The sequence below is a fragment of the Erithacus rubecula genome (genome assembly GCF_903797595.1).
Source record: "Erithacus rubecula genome assembly, chromosome: 9".
Classification (NCBI taxonomy): domain Eukaryota; kingdom Metazoa; phylum Chordata; class Aves; order Passeriformes; family Muscicapidae; genus Erithacus; species Erithacus rubecula.
In genome coordinates, this window is record NC_136660.1 from 27,266,392 (window position 1) to 27,282,627 (window position 16,236).

Sequence of the window (16,236 nt, forward strand, 5' to 3'; positions counted from 1 at the left end):
TGGATGCTCCATCCATGGAAGTGTTCAAGTCCAGGCTGGATGGGGCTTGGAGCAGCCTGGCTAGTGGAAGGTGTCCCCTTTGCAGTGGGCTTGGAAAGAGACGGCTTAAAGCTCTTTCCAATCAAATGATCCTGTGTTTTATGAGGCATTGGAACCCCAGCTGGCCTCCCTGGCAGCTGTGTCTGAGGAAGGCTCCTCACTGGTCCCAAGGCATCCACACAGAGGATGGTGGCCAGACAGGAGCTGCTCCTCTGTGCCTCACCCAGCACAGGGCATCAGCACAGGAGCCCGTGAGCTGCTCTGAATCATCCTCTGGAAGGATTCACTTCCTTGCTCTCTGATCCAAGGCTGCTTTCTTGGCAGAGGCCTCCCCTCAGCAGCCAGTGGTAAGCTCACTGCTTTGGTTTGTTGGTGTTTTTCCAGTGTTTGCTCTGATACACAATTAATGAAACGTAAGTACCTCCATTTATTGCACTCTAGAGAATTCCTTGGATTGCGAGTCCTGGCCTTTGGGGACATTTCTATTGTTTCAGCTGCCACCAAAGCCAAGGGAAGCTAAATCACACCCTCTTCAGTGTGATGGGAGGGATCTCACCTGCCACTGTGCCCTGGTATTGCTTGCAGTTGCCTGAACATTGTCTTTAAGGAGAGACACGCCACAGTGGCTCTGGCATTGCAAGGTGAACACTACCCTCGAGGTCTGGGCTCTGTCACCAGCCCAAGCAAGGTCAAATCACTTTGAAATAGTTGACTGATCTTTCAGCATCAACAAGCAGCCTTGGAAGACTTCAAGGAAATTCTGAGAGAGGGAAATAGTTTTGACAAAATTCAGGTAAACAAAAAAAAACAAAAAAAAACAAAACAAAAAAAAAAAAAAAAAAAAAAAAGCAATCTGTGAACCTCGTGCTACCAGCCCACTGCCAAATCTGTCACATCCCCTTTCCAAAGGCTTCACCTGCCTGAGGAGCAAAGGTGACTCAGTCCAACCTGTGTTTGGTCAGGTCCTGCTTTGGAGGTGTGCCTGTATAGCAGTCCTTCCCTGCTGGCAGGAGACCTCCTTGATGTATTTGTATTGGGGTTGGACAGCCCAAGAAAGCCCACAAGGGCTCCCAAGCAGTGTCCAAGGTCACAGGTACCTGGATTGATGGCTGCTGTCTTTAGCAGGTTGGTTTATGAAGCAGAGGCTTTGCTCTGCCAGTCCTTGCTGATGGAAAACACCTGCTTGGCACTAGCTGGATCTTTCTAGATCCCAGAAATGTCTGATTAAAGCCAAGCAAAACAAGGGGCTGTGGATTCTGGGGGAGGTTTTACCTGGAGCTGCAGATGGGTTTCACTGCCAGCTGTCCTGCCTCGCTCGAGGCACTCTGGCTGTGCAGCAACCACCTCAGACAACCTGCAGGTCATACAGCAGCACTGCCAGGGAAAACAAATACCCTTGTTTGCCTCAAAAGGCTGAGCCATCACCTGCAGTGCACCAGGAGCTGCTTGGAGAGCTTTGGAGCAGGTGGGACAGTGCTGTTCCCTGTGCCAGCCAGCCCCATGGGTGTGAGTGGGGTCAGAGCAGACACATGGCAGGGGAAGGGGCCAGGGAAAGGGCACCACAGGCTTGGCTGCCACATGTTGACCCCATGAGAAGCTGACAGCAGCTCATTCTGATTTCTCATTTTACCTCATGGATGAAGATCCCTTCTCCAGATGGGTGAAGCCCTTAAATATTTTCAAGAGCCCATCTAATCAATATTGCTCTGATAATCTAATTACTAAGGTGAAGCCAGGGCACTTGATTAGTACAAACCACTTACAGCATGAACAGGTCAGAGCTCCAAGCTCAAGTCTGATTTTTCAACCTCTTTGACTTGAAAAGTTTTCAGAGAGTTTGCAGGACCGTAACACAGGTCTAGGCTGACCAGCAGGTCTGTTTTTTCAGGCATATGCTGCTTTTACCCACAGTGTTGATATAAGTAATTCTCACCTTCTTACTCTCCCCTGTGCCAGGCACTGAGTAGAGTTAAAATAATTTAAGATCTATCATTTTCAGAGTATTTTTAACCACTTCTTTTCACAGTGCAGCCTCAAAACCCTTGTCTGGCTGCAGATCACAGTGTGAATAAACTGCCTTGCATTTGCACCCTGCTTTAATCCATCCCCCAAAAACTGCAGGTTGGCTAGCCCAGGGCAGTGTTTAAGGACACCAACCACCCCAGAGTGAGCAGCAGTGCCTGCTAGACTGTGCTCACCCACCTTGTGTCCAACACCTGTGCCCATTGGGCAGAGCTCACAGACCTTGTGCTTTCATCTGCTGCACACATGCATTTTCCTTATTCCACACACAAGACATTATTTTAAAATAGAAACGTCTTAAGAAGCTCTCAGACATTTATAGTACTCAGCCTGTTGGTGAGCAAGGTGCTTCACTTGAGGAGGCACTTGAGCAGCCCTACCAGGATCAGGGGGCAGATGGTCAAGAGCCCAGTGACACCCAAGGGCCAGAGGATTTCCTGACAATAGGGCATCCACTGGAGCAGAACAGCAACAAACACATCTAACAGCATATTTATACACCTTAGATGAGAGCAACTCCTTCAGCAGCGCTCTGCTACTGCAACAGTTACATTTATGCATGCAAAAATCTCACAAAATCTGGCACAGACCCACTGTGGTTTGATGCAAAATAGCCTAAAAACAACTGCAACAACAAAACCTCCAACAGAGCTTGCTATTAAAAATCCCCCAAAATAAAGCAGAGAGAGAGAAATAGCAGTGATCATTTCCTCATGCACAATCAGCCAGAGAACTGCTAGCATTTGGTTAGATATTTATCACACAGTGGCTGCAGTATCAGCCTGGCTTACTGCAGCACCAGACACTTAACATGGCCCATGAGAACCCTGCCTCTGCACAGAGCTCAGCTGGGTCAGACACAGACCCAAAAACAGGGCTGGGAAGTTGTTTGCCAAGTGGCCACTTGCAAATAGCACCAAAGCCAAAATTAGTATTTGAGGAAGCTCAGATTCAGGCTGCTGTTTCCAAGAAGCAGTGTTAAATACTGAGGAAGCACAAATAAACCTCGATTTTTGGTCACATCTGTCACAAACAACTGTACCTGATACAGTGGGAAAAGCTGGAAATAAAACTGTGAGCTGTGAAACAATTTCAGCATAGGGTGATCTAGGTAACTGAAAAATCACTGGGAGCCTTTGGCCTGGTCCTGAAAAGCTTGAGGTTGCCATTAAATTTTAGCAAAAGATAGCACACCCCCTTCTCTCACTTAAGGTACTCTGGGAGATACTAGAATAAACTCCATAAATTATCGCCTTCACAGGATTTTTTTCACCTTTTTCTGGCTCCCTGCAAGGGCAGGACAACCCATATCAATCCCATTCCCAGGTTTTTATATAAGCACTGCCAGCAACCAGCCACGATCACTTACTATTTTAATTTAAAAATACTATCATGGCTAAAAAACAAACCCTGTTAGATCTCTACAAGAGAATAAATAAATCAGAGGAGCAAATGTGGAGCTGCAGCCAAGGAAATTGGCTGCTGGGATCATGGGATTCCCAAAATTCACATTATGGAAGGGAAAAGCACCTAGGGCACTTAGAGGGACTGCAGTCCTTCACTGCAGCACAGTTATTGCCTGCCCACCACCATTCCCCAGGGATGGATGCAGCAGGAGAGTGTCTTCCCTGGCTGGGCTCTCCCTGCCACTGGCAGTACTGGAGAACAGGCACTGCCATCTTCTGTTTACTGGCTGCAACAGGCAAGCAAGGGAGGGGCAGAACCCTGCAGCCAGACCCACTCGAGAGTAACAACAGCCCAGCTGCTTCAGCCCAGTGTTTGTTACAGGCACCAGGAGCTCCCACTCCCCAGGGATGAGCACCCAGCACCACTGGAGCCAGGCAGCAGCAAACAGTGGGACAAATCAGACCCAAACCAGGCTTTCATATATTTGTATGTTTATTATTTCAAAGTACAGTATATACATAAGGTATAGCAATACCTTTGAGAACTTTATACAGAAACGGGTATCTACAAAATTAAATCAACAGACATTCTGTGTATAGGACTTACACACATAGATTGGAAGAATCAATAGTTTCAGTTAGAACACAAAAATGGGAAGGAAACACCCATCTATCTTGGAAAAGCTCTAAATACCAGCCAGCTCCTTCTGCAACACAGCCACCTATCCCTGGACAGGTGAGACAGGGTACACCTGATTCCTTGTGCCACCTGCTGTGGTGTTCACTGTCACAGTGACTGGCACAGGAAGGGTTAAGGACCCTGGGACTGGCTTTGCCCTCTGAACCCCTCCCAAGATCCAGGTCACTGCAGCATGAGGACACTCAGCTTTACACCTGATGCACTGGAACCCAGACATACTGTTTTTAAATTTTTCTTTTTTAGTTATGAACCAAAACATTGCAATTAAAAATATTTTAAGAGAGAGACTACTGGTGTTGCCAGCAACAAGTGAAGATAATGAGAAAACATTCAAGGAAGAAATCCATCTCCAGTTTTCTGGACACTATAAGTAAAAAATATTGCACAAGTCTGTATGGCAGCAAGCCAGTGATTTCTACAGCATAAAATGGTATTCTTCAGGTCTGAGGGTCTGGCTTCTGACAGTGACAGTGCTGGATTTTACAGAGGGTGGAAAAGCATAGGCAGCTTTCTTGTAGGGCCTCTAACAACATCTGTTTGTGCGATGTTTGAATTAAAAGAGCACCCTGAGTACATAAGGAACAGATGTTTAAGCTTGTAAGACACAACCAGCCACAAGCTTGGAATTTTCAAAAGCAGCCTGTGGCAATTACAAGTCTAATGGACACTGAATTTCAGTGACAGGCATGAAGCTACTTGCTCCAGGCTGCTTTCATGATTAGTTTATGAATTTACCAGTTTGTCTCTAAAATTCAGTTTATCTGAGGACAGCTTTCAGTCTCAGGTTCATAATTCAATTTCCAAAACAAGGATAGGGTGGGATGAGAGAGTGACACAAGCCTCACACCCACCCTGCACTAGGCAGGTGCTCACCTGTGTGAGTCACCCCACAGAAACACCTTTCCATAGAAAGTGTTCTTGCACCAACAGCATCACACTCCTGACAAGCCACCCCATGGAAACAGGACCAGCAACATCTTATGGCTGACACATCACTGCCTCTCAAAAAGGAGGAACATCCTTATGCCAAGTTGCTGGCTGACCCCATCAGGTACTCATCACACCCTGGGCTGACTGGAGAGTCACTTGCCAATGTGCAAGCCAGAATAACTTTTCCATCTCTAACAGATATGTTTAAAGTAACACCTGTGGATGACAGCTTTGGTCCATGAAAACACCCTGCACAATAAACAATGTGGGATTTTGGCTGCTTTGTGTGTCTCCATAACCAAGGGAAAAAAAAAAACTCTGAGAAGTTATTAGTGCTACAAAGAGCAAGCAGCATTTCCAGCAGGGCAGGAGGACAGCTAACTAGGTTTCTCAACTTAAAAGGAGAAACAACCATGCCAAAAAGAAATCAGAATTTCCACAAAGCCATTGCACTGATTCCATCTGCACCACACGCCTCCTTCATTCACACTGTACACCTGGAGAACATACATTAAAAGATTACAATATTAACATGGTATCTAAAATACTGGAGTAATTCAGCTGAATGCCTGAAAACACCCAGAGATCTGGTACATCAAAGCATGAAAACACAAACATACAAGAGCTAAGCTATGTTTTAGCATGCAAATTGTTCTAAAATACTTTCTTCTCAGCAAAAGATCCAAGCTCAGTCATGAACAACTGTCTGTTTGCTTCCTGGAAGCTGTGACAAACCTGTTTCAGCAGAGCCAGGTATTTTCCTCTTCACATCACTTAAACAACAGTGAAGCAGAAGAACTCCCATGACTGGACTGGCCCAAGTATCCTAACATTTCAGATAACCATTGCTCTCAGGAATTAGAAAAATAGATGTATAAAAACCCACCCAGTTTCTGTAAAATGGTTGCTCAGGTTTTAAGCAATTTGCTCCCAATTTTACCTTTCCAAAGGAATACTTTAATCCTTTGGCACTAGAGGGACCTGCCATCCCAGACTCTTGAAGCTCTCTGGACCACAAACCAAGTCCCACAAGGACTTTCAGAGATGCCCACCTTTAAACTAACAAGGATTCACTGTCTTGAACCAAACTATTCAAACCCAATTAGGCTCTTTTGCACAATTTGTTTTATTACAAAGTTCAGGCAACTCAGTGGCATCTGAAAATGGAGTTCACACCCCTACATCACCCAGATGTCTGATCAATTATCCTCCTCTGTGCTGCCAAATTCAGCTCCTTTGTTTTGTGTACAGTGCAAACAGCACCTATAGTAAGACAGGTCCTTCCCACACTCCTCTTTTTGATTGAAGTAGCTAAAAAGCATTGCTATTGCAAATGTACATTGACTCTTTTTCATGGCAATAGGAAGTTCAAGTATTTAATAAAAACCTGAAGTATGTATTTACATGGTGATCTGATCAATTGATTTTGGTCAAAAGGTGATAGATACAGAAACTATGCATTTACTGTTGGAATAAAGATATTTCAGACTCTGTCTATTACTTATCCTGGAATTAAAATGTGAACATGATGTTGTGACTAAGCCAGATCTTGTCACCTTGATACTCTTCCTCCATCATCCTCTCAGCCACTGAAGAACTAAGTTTTCACTTATTTTTGACCAACTAATTCTTCACAACAGTAAAATCAAGGAGTTGCACAGATTTCTGTGCACTTTCACAGTCCAACAATAGATTAAACATTAGGTCTATTTCTAATTTCTAACCATTATTGTCACTAGTTGGTTTAGCCACAGCTAATGAGAAAATTTCATTAGCTTCCATTTGTCTTTGAAAGCAGATGCAATCACCATGTCTACTTGTACTTACATAGATTTACAATGGGCAGCTTAAACTCCTTAAATGCTCTTAGTTATGCAGAAGCCCAGAGAACTTCATTAACCAATTATCTGATATCAGACTTCTTTTGATTCACATGTCTAAGGATCAAGGCTTTACAAGATTTGCTGATCTGACATTGGTTTCAGCTACATGAATTCAAGAACTGAATCAGAACACTTTCCAATTCCTTAGTTTCACTGTTGTTTCACTCTGGAACAAAGAAATTGACCAGTTGAATGTTAACCTAAAGCAGAAAATATGCAATATCATGGCCACCACTTAAAACTCAAAATTTTGTAACGAAGCATTATTCCATGCATATGTCAAAAATGCTTAGTCAACCCAAAGATTAGAAATAATATGCAAAAAAGGAAATAAAAGTCTGAAAGCCCTTAAAGCTCAGTAACACTGGATATGTTCAAATAGCAACTAAGACATAATTGGCTTTATTTTTTTTCAAGCTCCATCATTAAGAGACTGATTAATTACACAGTGCAGAAATTAGAATCTCATGGCAAATCACTCCAAACAGTCTGCACTGGAAAGCATCTGTATTTCAAATAGAAGTCTGAGATAAATGTAGTGTGCAGTGAATTTCAGCAGTGCCTCAGGCTGGTCCTGGGTAGACAGAACTACAAGGATGCCAAACCCTGCTGATTTCTCACATGAGTGAGCCTGTGTGGCCAAAGGCTTCTTTTGCAAAAAACCAGATGCTTGTGCTGGCAGGCAGAATGTAAAACACAGTGGTCTGTAGCACCTGCCTTTTCTGCATCTTCACACTGGTCAGTCCCCAGAAGTTTTAGTTATGTCTGCTTTATTCTCTGTTCCAGTTCATGCTTGTGTTTAATAAGCCGTTCTATTTCTGTTCCTAGAGTTTGCAGGTTTTCCTTTGTGGGGGGGAGAAAAATAAAATAAGTTATACAGTGAAATAAGTCCATCAGCACAAAATACACTAGTAAGTCAAAATTAATGTTTATGTCAGCAAGTTGATACTTTCAAGTATCCAGAACAAATGCAAATGATTAGAGTCAGAAAAAAACCAACTCGTTTCAATAAAAAACTTAAAGCTCTCAGCAAGTCTTTTTTTGCAGTTACCAGAGGATGTCCAGAAGGCAGAATGTTAGTTCCCCTGGCATTCAAGGGGAATGATTACAGGAAGAGATCTCCAGCTTGTGCAGAACCTTGCAGCCCAGCTGGCAGCCTGCACACCATTTTCCAGCCTGCCACCTCTCCCTGGCAGCAGATGTGCTGCCTCAGGAGGTCAGAGGGCCAGGCAGGCAGAGCCCACACTCCTGGCTCCACATGCCCAGGGGAGAGCAGGGACAGACCCCACCCTGCTGAAGGCACAGGCACTCCAGAACTCATTTCAAGCAGCAGCCCATTAGCACAGCACACTCTGAGGGTGCTACACTGGAGGTACATGGCATCATGTCACCTAACTCCCTGGTTAACCCCAGTGCAGGCAGTGGCACCAAACCACAATGAGCTGGCCTCTGAAAAGCCTTGAACAGCATGCAGTGAAGGCAGCACCTGAGAACCACAAGAATGTGCAGAACAGCTGGCACAGCTACTCACTTTCAATGTAATATTCTTAAGTAATGTATCTTCTAACACAGCCTGAAGTTTCCTGTTTATCTCTAAGGACAGTTCCAATGTGAGCCCACTGTCTGCAGGGTGAGATGTGTACAGAGATGCCATAATCCCACCACGCCTGCTCAAGTGTACTTTGTTGAAGTCAGAGGCCTCTGATGACAGTGTTCCAGCTTCTTCTCGCAAAATGTAACTCTGAATAATTCTGGAGGATAAAGCAAACAAACAAACAAACAAACAAACAAACGTCATAGCATTAAAGGCAGGGAAGAGTCAGATGCTGAAGTACCTTCAGATTCGTGACATGAGTAATTTGATTTTCAAGCAGTAATGTATTACCAAAAAAACAGTAAAAATTTACTCCTGCAATTTCTATGTCAGAGGAAAACCTGGGATATCAATAGTGATATAGGAAATGCTGGTAAGCCAAGAGACTACAATTTTCAGGGTTTACTTACTTGAAAATATTCTGAAAAGCCAGTGGGACAGGAAAGGTAATTTAAAAAATCTACTTTTCTTTGCTGAAGGACCCCAGACATGGAATCTTAAGCTTCTACATATAAGAAAAAAATTACAAAGTCACTTCTGAAGAGAAGTGACTCAAGAGTCTTCCCAAGCTGTGACCATGTTCTGTGAAATGGTACCAGCTAGGCATAAATGTATGGACTCACTAAGCAAGGGATGTTCTTAACAGGCAACTGCAGCTTTATGCCAGCATTTCTTTCCTTCCTAACTGAAGTTACAGACATTATCCTTCAAAATGAGATTTTCATTTAAGTGGAATCTTGTCTCACATATTAACCACTAACCACCTTTGGCTCAGATAGATCATTTGTTTGATATGTATAGCAGAGGTCCATCTGGAATAATGCAGATTCTCCTTCCAAAACAAACACAATCAGCATCCTTTGAAGCACATGAGGAGAATGGACTCTTCTGTTAGCCAGTGGCAGCAGTCCACCTCAAATCAGACACCTGCTGACCATTTTGCTACCAAAAACCCACTTGTGCCAGTTTATTCCTCCTGAAAAAAATTCAGTAATAATACTAATTGCCAAAAACTTGGCAATTACTATAACTGCTGGGAAAAGATAAGGGAAAAACCCAAACTAATCCCATCTTCAAAATCTCCAGTCACTTCAGTATTTTTACTGTTTTAAACATTTTTCATTTAGACAATTACTTTTATTACATAAAATCCAGAATACACGTCTAGTGCAACAGCTCAACACTGAACAGAACACAGAACATACTTTGTCTTTTTCCTGATTTCCTCCACCAGCTGTTTAATGTGATCCTCCATAAACTCCATCTTCTCATTTTTTCGAGCATGTGCCTTCTGAAGCCTCAGTATTCTTTCAACCAAGACAGCCTTGTCCACCTCAGGGAAGCTGTCCACAGCCACAGCAGAGCCAGTGTTCTCAGGTGACCGATCCTCGTTGCTGCTCCGCGCGTTCAGCGACCCTGCCAACACAGCAGTTCTGTAAAAACTCCCCTGGATCCTGCAGCAGGTGAAGTGCCCCCAGCAGAGCAGTGAATGCACCTGTCAGGAGCTGGGGATACTTTCCCCAGGATGCCAGTTTCACTTTATGTTAGTGGGGTTTTCTCTAAAGGATCTTTACAGTGTTTAAATGCAACATGCTGGGCAGTGCCGTCCCCTCCCTTTGGTGTTAAGTGTGCTCCCTTCAGAAATGCTTATTCCCACTTAAACACTTCATGTTCATTTACTTTGCACAAGACTGAGCTGATTTCAAATGTGTGGTTTGGAGTAAACTAAAATTACAATACTATAAAAACTGCACAGCCTCACAAAAGCCCTACATATAAACACTCTGCAGCACTCATCTATAAACACTCTGCAGCACTCATCACTTAGAGCTTGCAGAATTTTCTCTCCTTTCTGCTGTTCTTTCTAAGCATTTGTCTCTCTCACACAGAGAGATTACAGGACATCTGGACAGAACTAACCCAACTTAAAATCCACAGATATTGAGGAAGAAAACATGCTGTTTTCAGAGCTAAAGATTACTCCTTTAGCTCTAACTGGATAGAAAGCAATGAATATTACATAAACCCACTGATGTCTCTAATGATGCTAATTGATTTCTCATTTACACAGTTGCAACTGTCAATAGGGCAATTAAACAATGTTTGAAGCCAGTGCTCATTTTTATGTTGCCTCTGGCAGCATGTAAAAGGGTCCTCTATAAAAGGGAGCCCTCCTGAGCTTCCTCCAAACATAAAAGCAACTAAATAAAAAAGGCAGGTATTTAAAAAGAACCAAAATATATAAACATCATAAACATTACACTTTAATCTCATAATAAGCACCTACAACTGCAGTCAGTCAAGTGCATTTTGGTGCTTAGAGGCTATTTTGTCAGTTTTAATGGGAGGCTGCCCACACACTGCATATGCACAAACCACATAAAGAGCAAGCACAGTGTGGCAGCCTTGTTAAGGCTAAGGGCTGTTTGGCAGCCCTGCTCTGTGCTCCATTACCTGATGAACTGGAACGGCTCCCCATGCTGCTGACTTCTTTGTCATAATTACCATTTTCCACCTGATCCAATTTCCTCCGTGCTAAAAGTATTAACAAAATGATGATTACCAATAGCAGAGTAAGAACTAAAAATTACAGTGTTACCCAACATCCAGAACCTCTAATCATCTCTGACCTGCACTAATTTAACAAGATGTGACAACTGAAAGACAATGGTAGCAACCAAAATTAAAACCCAAACAGCTTCTTATTTTTCTCTGGCCCCAGCCATGAAGCAGCTGCATGTAACACCCACCATGACCCCTACACACTGCTGTAGTTGCCAGCTGAAGGGGTAATGTCATATATAGGATTAAGTGGGACCAGTAAGACTTCAATTTGTTTTACTTTGGATTAGGTCTGCCATGTAAATTGCTACTGATGTTGGCAACTCTGTTCCAGCATCTCATACCTGCATCACCACAGCAGTATTTGTGCCAGAAGCACTACTCACTCAGTAGGAATCAAGAGGGAAAGAACACAGCTGTTCCTATATGCACAAAAAGGGACATGGAACTTGTCTTGCACAGTGCCAATAGGATCTCTTCTTTCAAACACACTTGATTATCTTCAAATCTATTTGCATTCAGAACACATGCACTGGTGGATATTTGATGACTTCTATTTGTAGACACAATTAGTCATCAGTCTCTCCATATCCAGCTTTAAAAACTGAAGTGTTCTGTTTAATGTACTAAAAAAATAACTGTCACCAGCAATTCCTGATACAGGCAGCACTAGGAAATTTCTGGCAGCCCTTGAATATACTCTTACACAGACCAGGATCCATATGTACATAAGGTGGCATTTCAGTAGTCACATACACCATAACAAAGACTAAGCTCTTTTGAAATATATATTTCATTTTATGTCTAAGCCCACTTCAAAAGTTACATTTTAAAAAAAAAATCAACACTAAGGCCTGTAACTGCAGTTTCCACAAAGTCTAACTTGTTCACTCTCATTGTCTTCAGGGACAGGGAGAGTTTGAAGGGTGACACTCAAGCAGTGAGCACACACAGACAGGATCTGATTCTCTACCAGAAACTGAAGGGGTCATAAATGGGGCTGATTCATAAGTGAAAATAATCTCTACCTAGCTGAAGTTGCTTTGTGAGGTCTTTCAGGTTTGCTGTGTGCTTGCGTTTCTGGGTAGCCAGGTCATCCCTCAGCTCATCCACACGGGTCTTCAGTGCTGACACCTCCTCCTGCTCTGTGGCCAGCTGAGCCTGCAGGGTCTCAACCTCTGACTTCCGCTGATCCTCCTCCTTCTGCAACTTGGTGGCCTGAAATTGGGATTTTATTTTCACTCATACACAAAAGAATTCTAGCCTAGTGCATGCTCAACATCCCTAACTGCACTTTGCACCTGGGTGTCCTTCACACTTTACATTTATTATTTAGGCTGAACACTAGCACTTCACATGGATATTAAGATTCCTCAACTACCTCCAAAACTTCTACACGATACAGTACAAAGTCATATTACCTTCCATGACACACTAAGTTTATTAAAAATTATATTTATCTCATGTACAAACAGGACCTGAGGAACAGTTTACAGTAATAAATTTCACAGGCAAATTAGAACCTTTTGACTGTTTCAATTACAGCTGCACAGAGAACAACCCTCTGCTCCCAAAAAAAACAGAAAGAGCAACACAGCTTGGGAATGTGAGGTGTTCATATCCCACTGCTACTAATGGCAAACTCAAGGAGAAATTGCAATCAAGTAAGTGAAGATACAAGGTGGTATTCATGTGCTACATCTTTAGCTGCACCAGACATCTCACTAGAGCAAAAACAAGCTGCCCACTGTACTCACCAGATCATCTCTAGTCTGTTGAACACACTCCAGCTGATTCTGCAGCTCTCTTTCACTGTAAGAAAGCTTATCCAACTGGCTCTGTAAGGAATTGTTTTCAGACTGAAGCTGTGCATTCTTACTGGTTAATTTCTCAGTGAATATCAATAGCTCAGATTCTCTTTTCCGACTACCTTCAATGTCCTTCTGAAGATCAGCAACCAGAGAATTGAAACCATCTATTTCTTCCTTTAAAGTATTGATTTCTTGTTCATCTCTGTCAAAACAATTTTATCTCATTAGGGATAATCTGAGCTTAAAGATATGAAGCTTTATTGCAATAAAAGCACTCAGATCAAGTCCAAATAAGGCAGGGGAAAAATTAATGACCCTGGGGTATCTGTTAGTCATCATTTTAAATGTCAAGGGAGTTTTCACTTTGTTTGATGACACACTGCAGCACTGAAATGACACATTTCTGCATCCCACACAGGACAGGCATTAGCTCTTCAAGGAAGACCATCTCTCCATATTCAACTTCTCCATATGACCTTCAGGTCAGGGTACAAACAAAACAAAACCAGACCTGGTAGGCAAGAGGAAGGTCTGCAAACCCAACAAAGGTGGCCAATCTGTAAGAGGCCTCCTTGAAGAAACAGGGAAATATTCCAGTTTGGATTTCTCTAGAACAGCAGTATGCTGATTCCTGACACATCCTTACCCAAGCCTTGCAGCTCTGTATCAAAAGCTTGTCTTACTCCACTACTCCTCCCCCCAAAAACAAGTCCTTCCCCTCTACAAAACAGGTTTTTGTTTCTGCTGAAAGACTCCCATTAGGAGACTTTTGACTACCACATCCAATCCATCTGAGTGAAAAATGCTGCTTCTTCAGTTATCATCAACATTCTCCTGAAAGTGTTTGAAATTATTCCAAATTTTAATAGCTGTTAAAAACATGACAGACCTCCTATTTGCTCTTGCAATATTAGTTCATTAATTCTTCGATTTTATACACCTTTTCTCAAACTTTAATTTCTAACATCAGCAGAAAAAAACCTCACCTTTCCAACAGGGAGTGTGTACATCCAAATTTAAAAATCAAATTAAAATTACACAAAGCAAGAGAACACATCTAATTTAATTTCCTAAGAGACAGTGTAATTTTGAGGATGATCAATTCACTTTAAATCAACAATCCTGCACTGATTTGTTTCTCCAAGAAGAGCAGAGACCCAGTCATTTGTGCTGCAATGTATCTCACCTGTAGCTCCCATTTAAAAACCTGTGCCAGAAGGGTATGCTTGTGTTTTACATTTTCCAATATGTTATTTTATTATGACAGGAGAAGTCTCTGCCTTACAGTCAGGGTTGGATCAGACAAAATTAAAGGTTTAGACCATTCTAAAAGAGATACCCTAGCTTATCCTTAAAAATTTATTAATGAAGGAGACCAGGGGACACTGGAGGTGATCAGTATCCAGCTCAGCCATGAAATTCTCCCCAGCATTCAACTTAAACTTATATTCCAGCAGTGAACAAAGATAGCTGAACATTCACATACAGCCTTTACACATTTCAGGATGTCTGCCTTGAAACTGAAAGAAAAGACAATATTTAATTTGATGTAGGGATAATAAATGTTGCATGGGAAGGATGCTGAAAAATAATGCAAATTGAATAGGGATGAGAGACATATTTAAGCATGTCTCAATTATTGAGAGGAAAAGATAAGTGGAAACACATTTGTAGTGTCACACTTTGATCACAGTCACTTTAATTAATTTGGGCAGATTCCAAGGGGAAAATAGCTGTTACTGATCCAAGTGTGGGCTCCAGTAGATTCTAGCACAGGGCAGTTTCCCTGGAAAGGCTGAGGACACCATGACAATACAGGTGACCAGCACACAGCAAATGGGACGTGGTTGATTTGCTAAACTCTGAGGAAGGCCTAAGGAAGAATTAAAGAAATACTTTTCAATGATAAATAAGGACTGTTTACCAGCACAAGAGGGACAGACACATGGGTGGTTCTGCCTATGTGACATTCATCTGGGTCCATTTATTCAACACCTCTAGACCCAGCAGAGTGGCCAGCATTTGTATATCCCAGTCCCTAGGAACCACACAGACATGGGACCATGCTGCTGCATCAGGCAGGAGCCCAGCCCTCCCCTGAGATTATTTCCTTCACATTCTTAAATGAGCAAACTTTGACACAGCAGAAGGAATTCCAGTCCATTAAAAAGACAAGTGCCCCATTCTGTCTGAATATAGCATTTGTCAAGTAAGTAAAATTATTTTCATTAAATACTTCCACTCATCCATCACAATTTTAAAGGAATTTATCTTTCCAGTTTAATTGCTCCCCTCCATCTTTCAATAAAACAAGCACTGGGCAGATACCTAGATAACAATTTCCTCTAGTGTATGTTGGAAATCAGGCACTTATTCTAATAATGAGAGACACTAAATTAGATTGATAAATCTCAATCCCCTTGTTCTGTAAGAGGCAACCAAGGTTATCCTCAGTATTAGGAGCACTGATTTAAATCAGGACAGGCATTCTTCAAATCACAATACATTTAAAGCATAAATAACTTGAATAAAACAAACCCTTCCACATCTCAGATAATCTTTTAAATCATTACTCAAAGTGCACAGTTGTACCTCTGATGTTGATCCTGCAGCTGATCTACAGTTTTGACTCTGTCCAGTAAATTCTGAATTTCACTTTTCTGTCTATTTATTATTTCTTTATACTTGGATAATTCATCTTCTGTTCTTAAGCGCTCATCCTCTAGACACTTTACCTAAATGGAAAAAAAAAATAAAATCAGAAACCATTTAGTTTCAGAGCTAAATTATTCTTATCATATGTCTAAACTGTTGTACAAAGCTCACATGTTAATTTTTTAGTGGTTTCAAGTAACTTAGAACAATGTCCCAAAGTATTTCAGATCAAATAGAGTCAGAAAAAAAAAAAAAAAAATTCAACAAGTGTGCTTAATATTAGTTTTGCCCAAAGGCTCAAACTTACAGCCTAATGGATCAGGGTCCACAGATATGATGTTTCCCCAGTTACCAAGGTAACCCCTATGTTTTCCTACCTTTTTCCACAGTGAGGGAGTGACATGCTATTCTACAGACTCTCCACAAGTTATGGACAGCACAACCTCCTTACCAGAGGTCAAAACTCATTTCACAGGTAAGAAGCTTTACAAGTATTTTATCTATACTAAATTTAGAAGATGTGAAGTATTTGCAGGACAGCAAATTTAAAATGTTTCTCAACTTTTCAGCCAAATGAGGAGCACACCACAAAGCAAAACACTGTTGTGTTACAGATCAGCTCATACTCCCTAAA

General features: G+C 42.0%; 2 protein-coding genes across 5 annotated transcripts in view; one reads left to right on the plus strand and one right to left on the minus strand.

The window, feature by feature from the left end:
• Positions 1-16,236, plus strand: part of ADRB1 (adrenoceptor beta 1) — a 95,364-nt gene that overhangs the window by 25,877 nt on the left and 53,251 nt on the right. The gene's annotated exons all lie outside the window — the stretch shown is intronic.
• CCDC186 (coiled-coil domain containing 186) overlaps positions 5,369-16,236 on the minus strand; it is a 33,368-nt gene continuing 22,500 nt past the window's right edge. For all 4 annotated transcript variants that reach the window (XM_079313247.1, XM_079313244.1, XM_079313246.1 and 1 more), the window contains 7 exons: positions 15,540-15,682; positions 12,894-13,149; positions 12,165-12,354; positions 11,029-11,109; positions 9,780-9,990; positions 8,512-8,731; positions 5,369-7,823 (listed from right to left, as the gene is read on the minus strand). In XM_079313247.1, the coding sequence (XP_079169373.1) occupies positions 7,740-7,823; positions 8,512-8,731; positions 9,780-9,990; positions 11,029-11,109; positions 12,165-12,354; positions 12,894-13,149; positions 15,540-15,682 (1,185 nt within the window). In that variant the 3' untranslated portion in view covers positions 5,369-7,739. The remainder of the gene's footprint in view (positions 7,824-8,511; positions 8,732-9,779; positions 9,991-11,028; positions 11,110-12,164; positions 12,355-12,893; positions 13,150-15,539; positions 15,683-16,236) is intronic.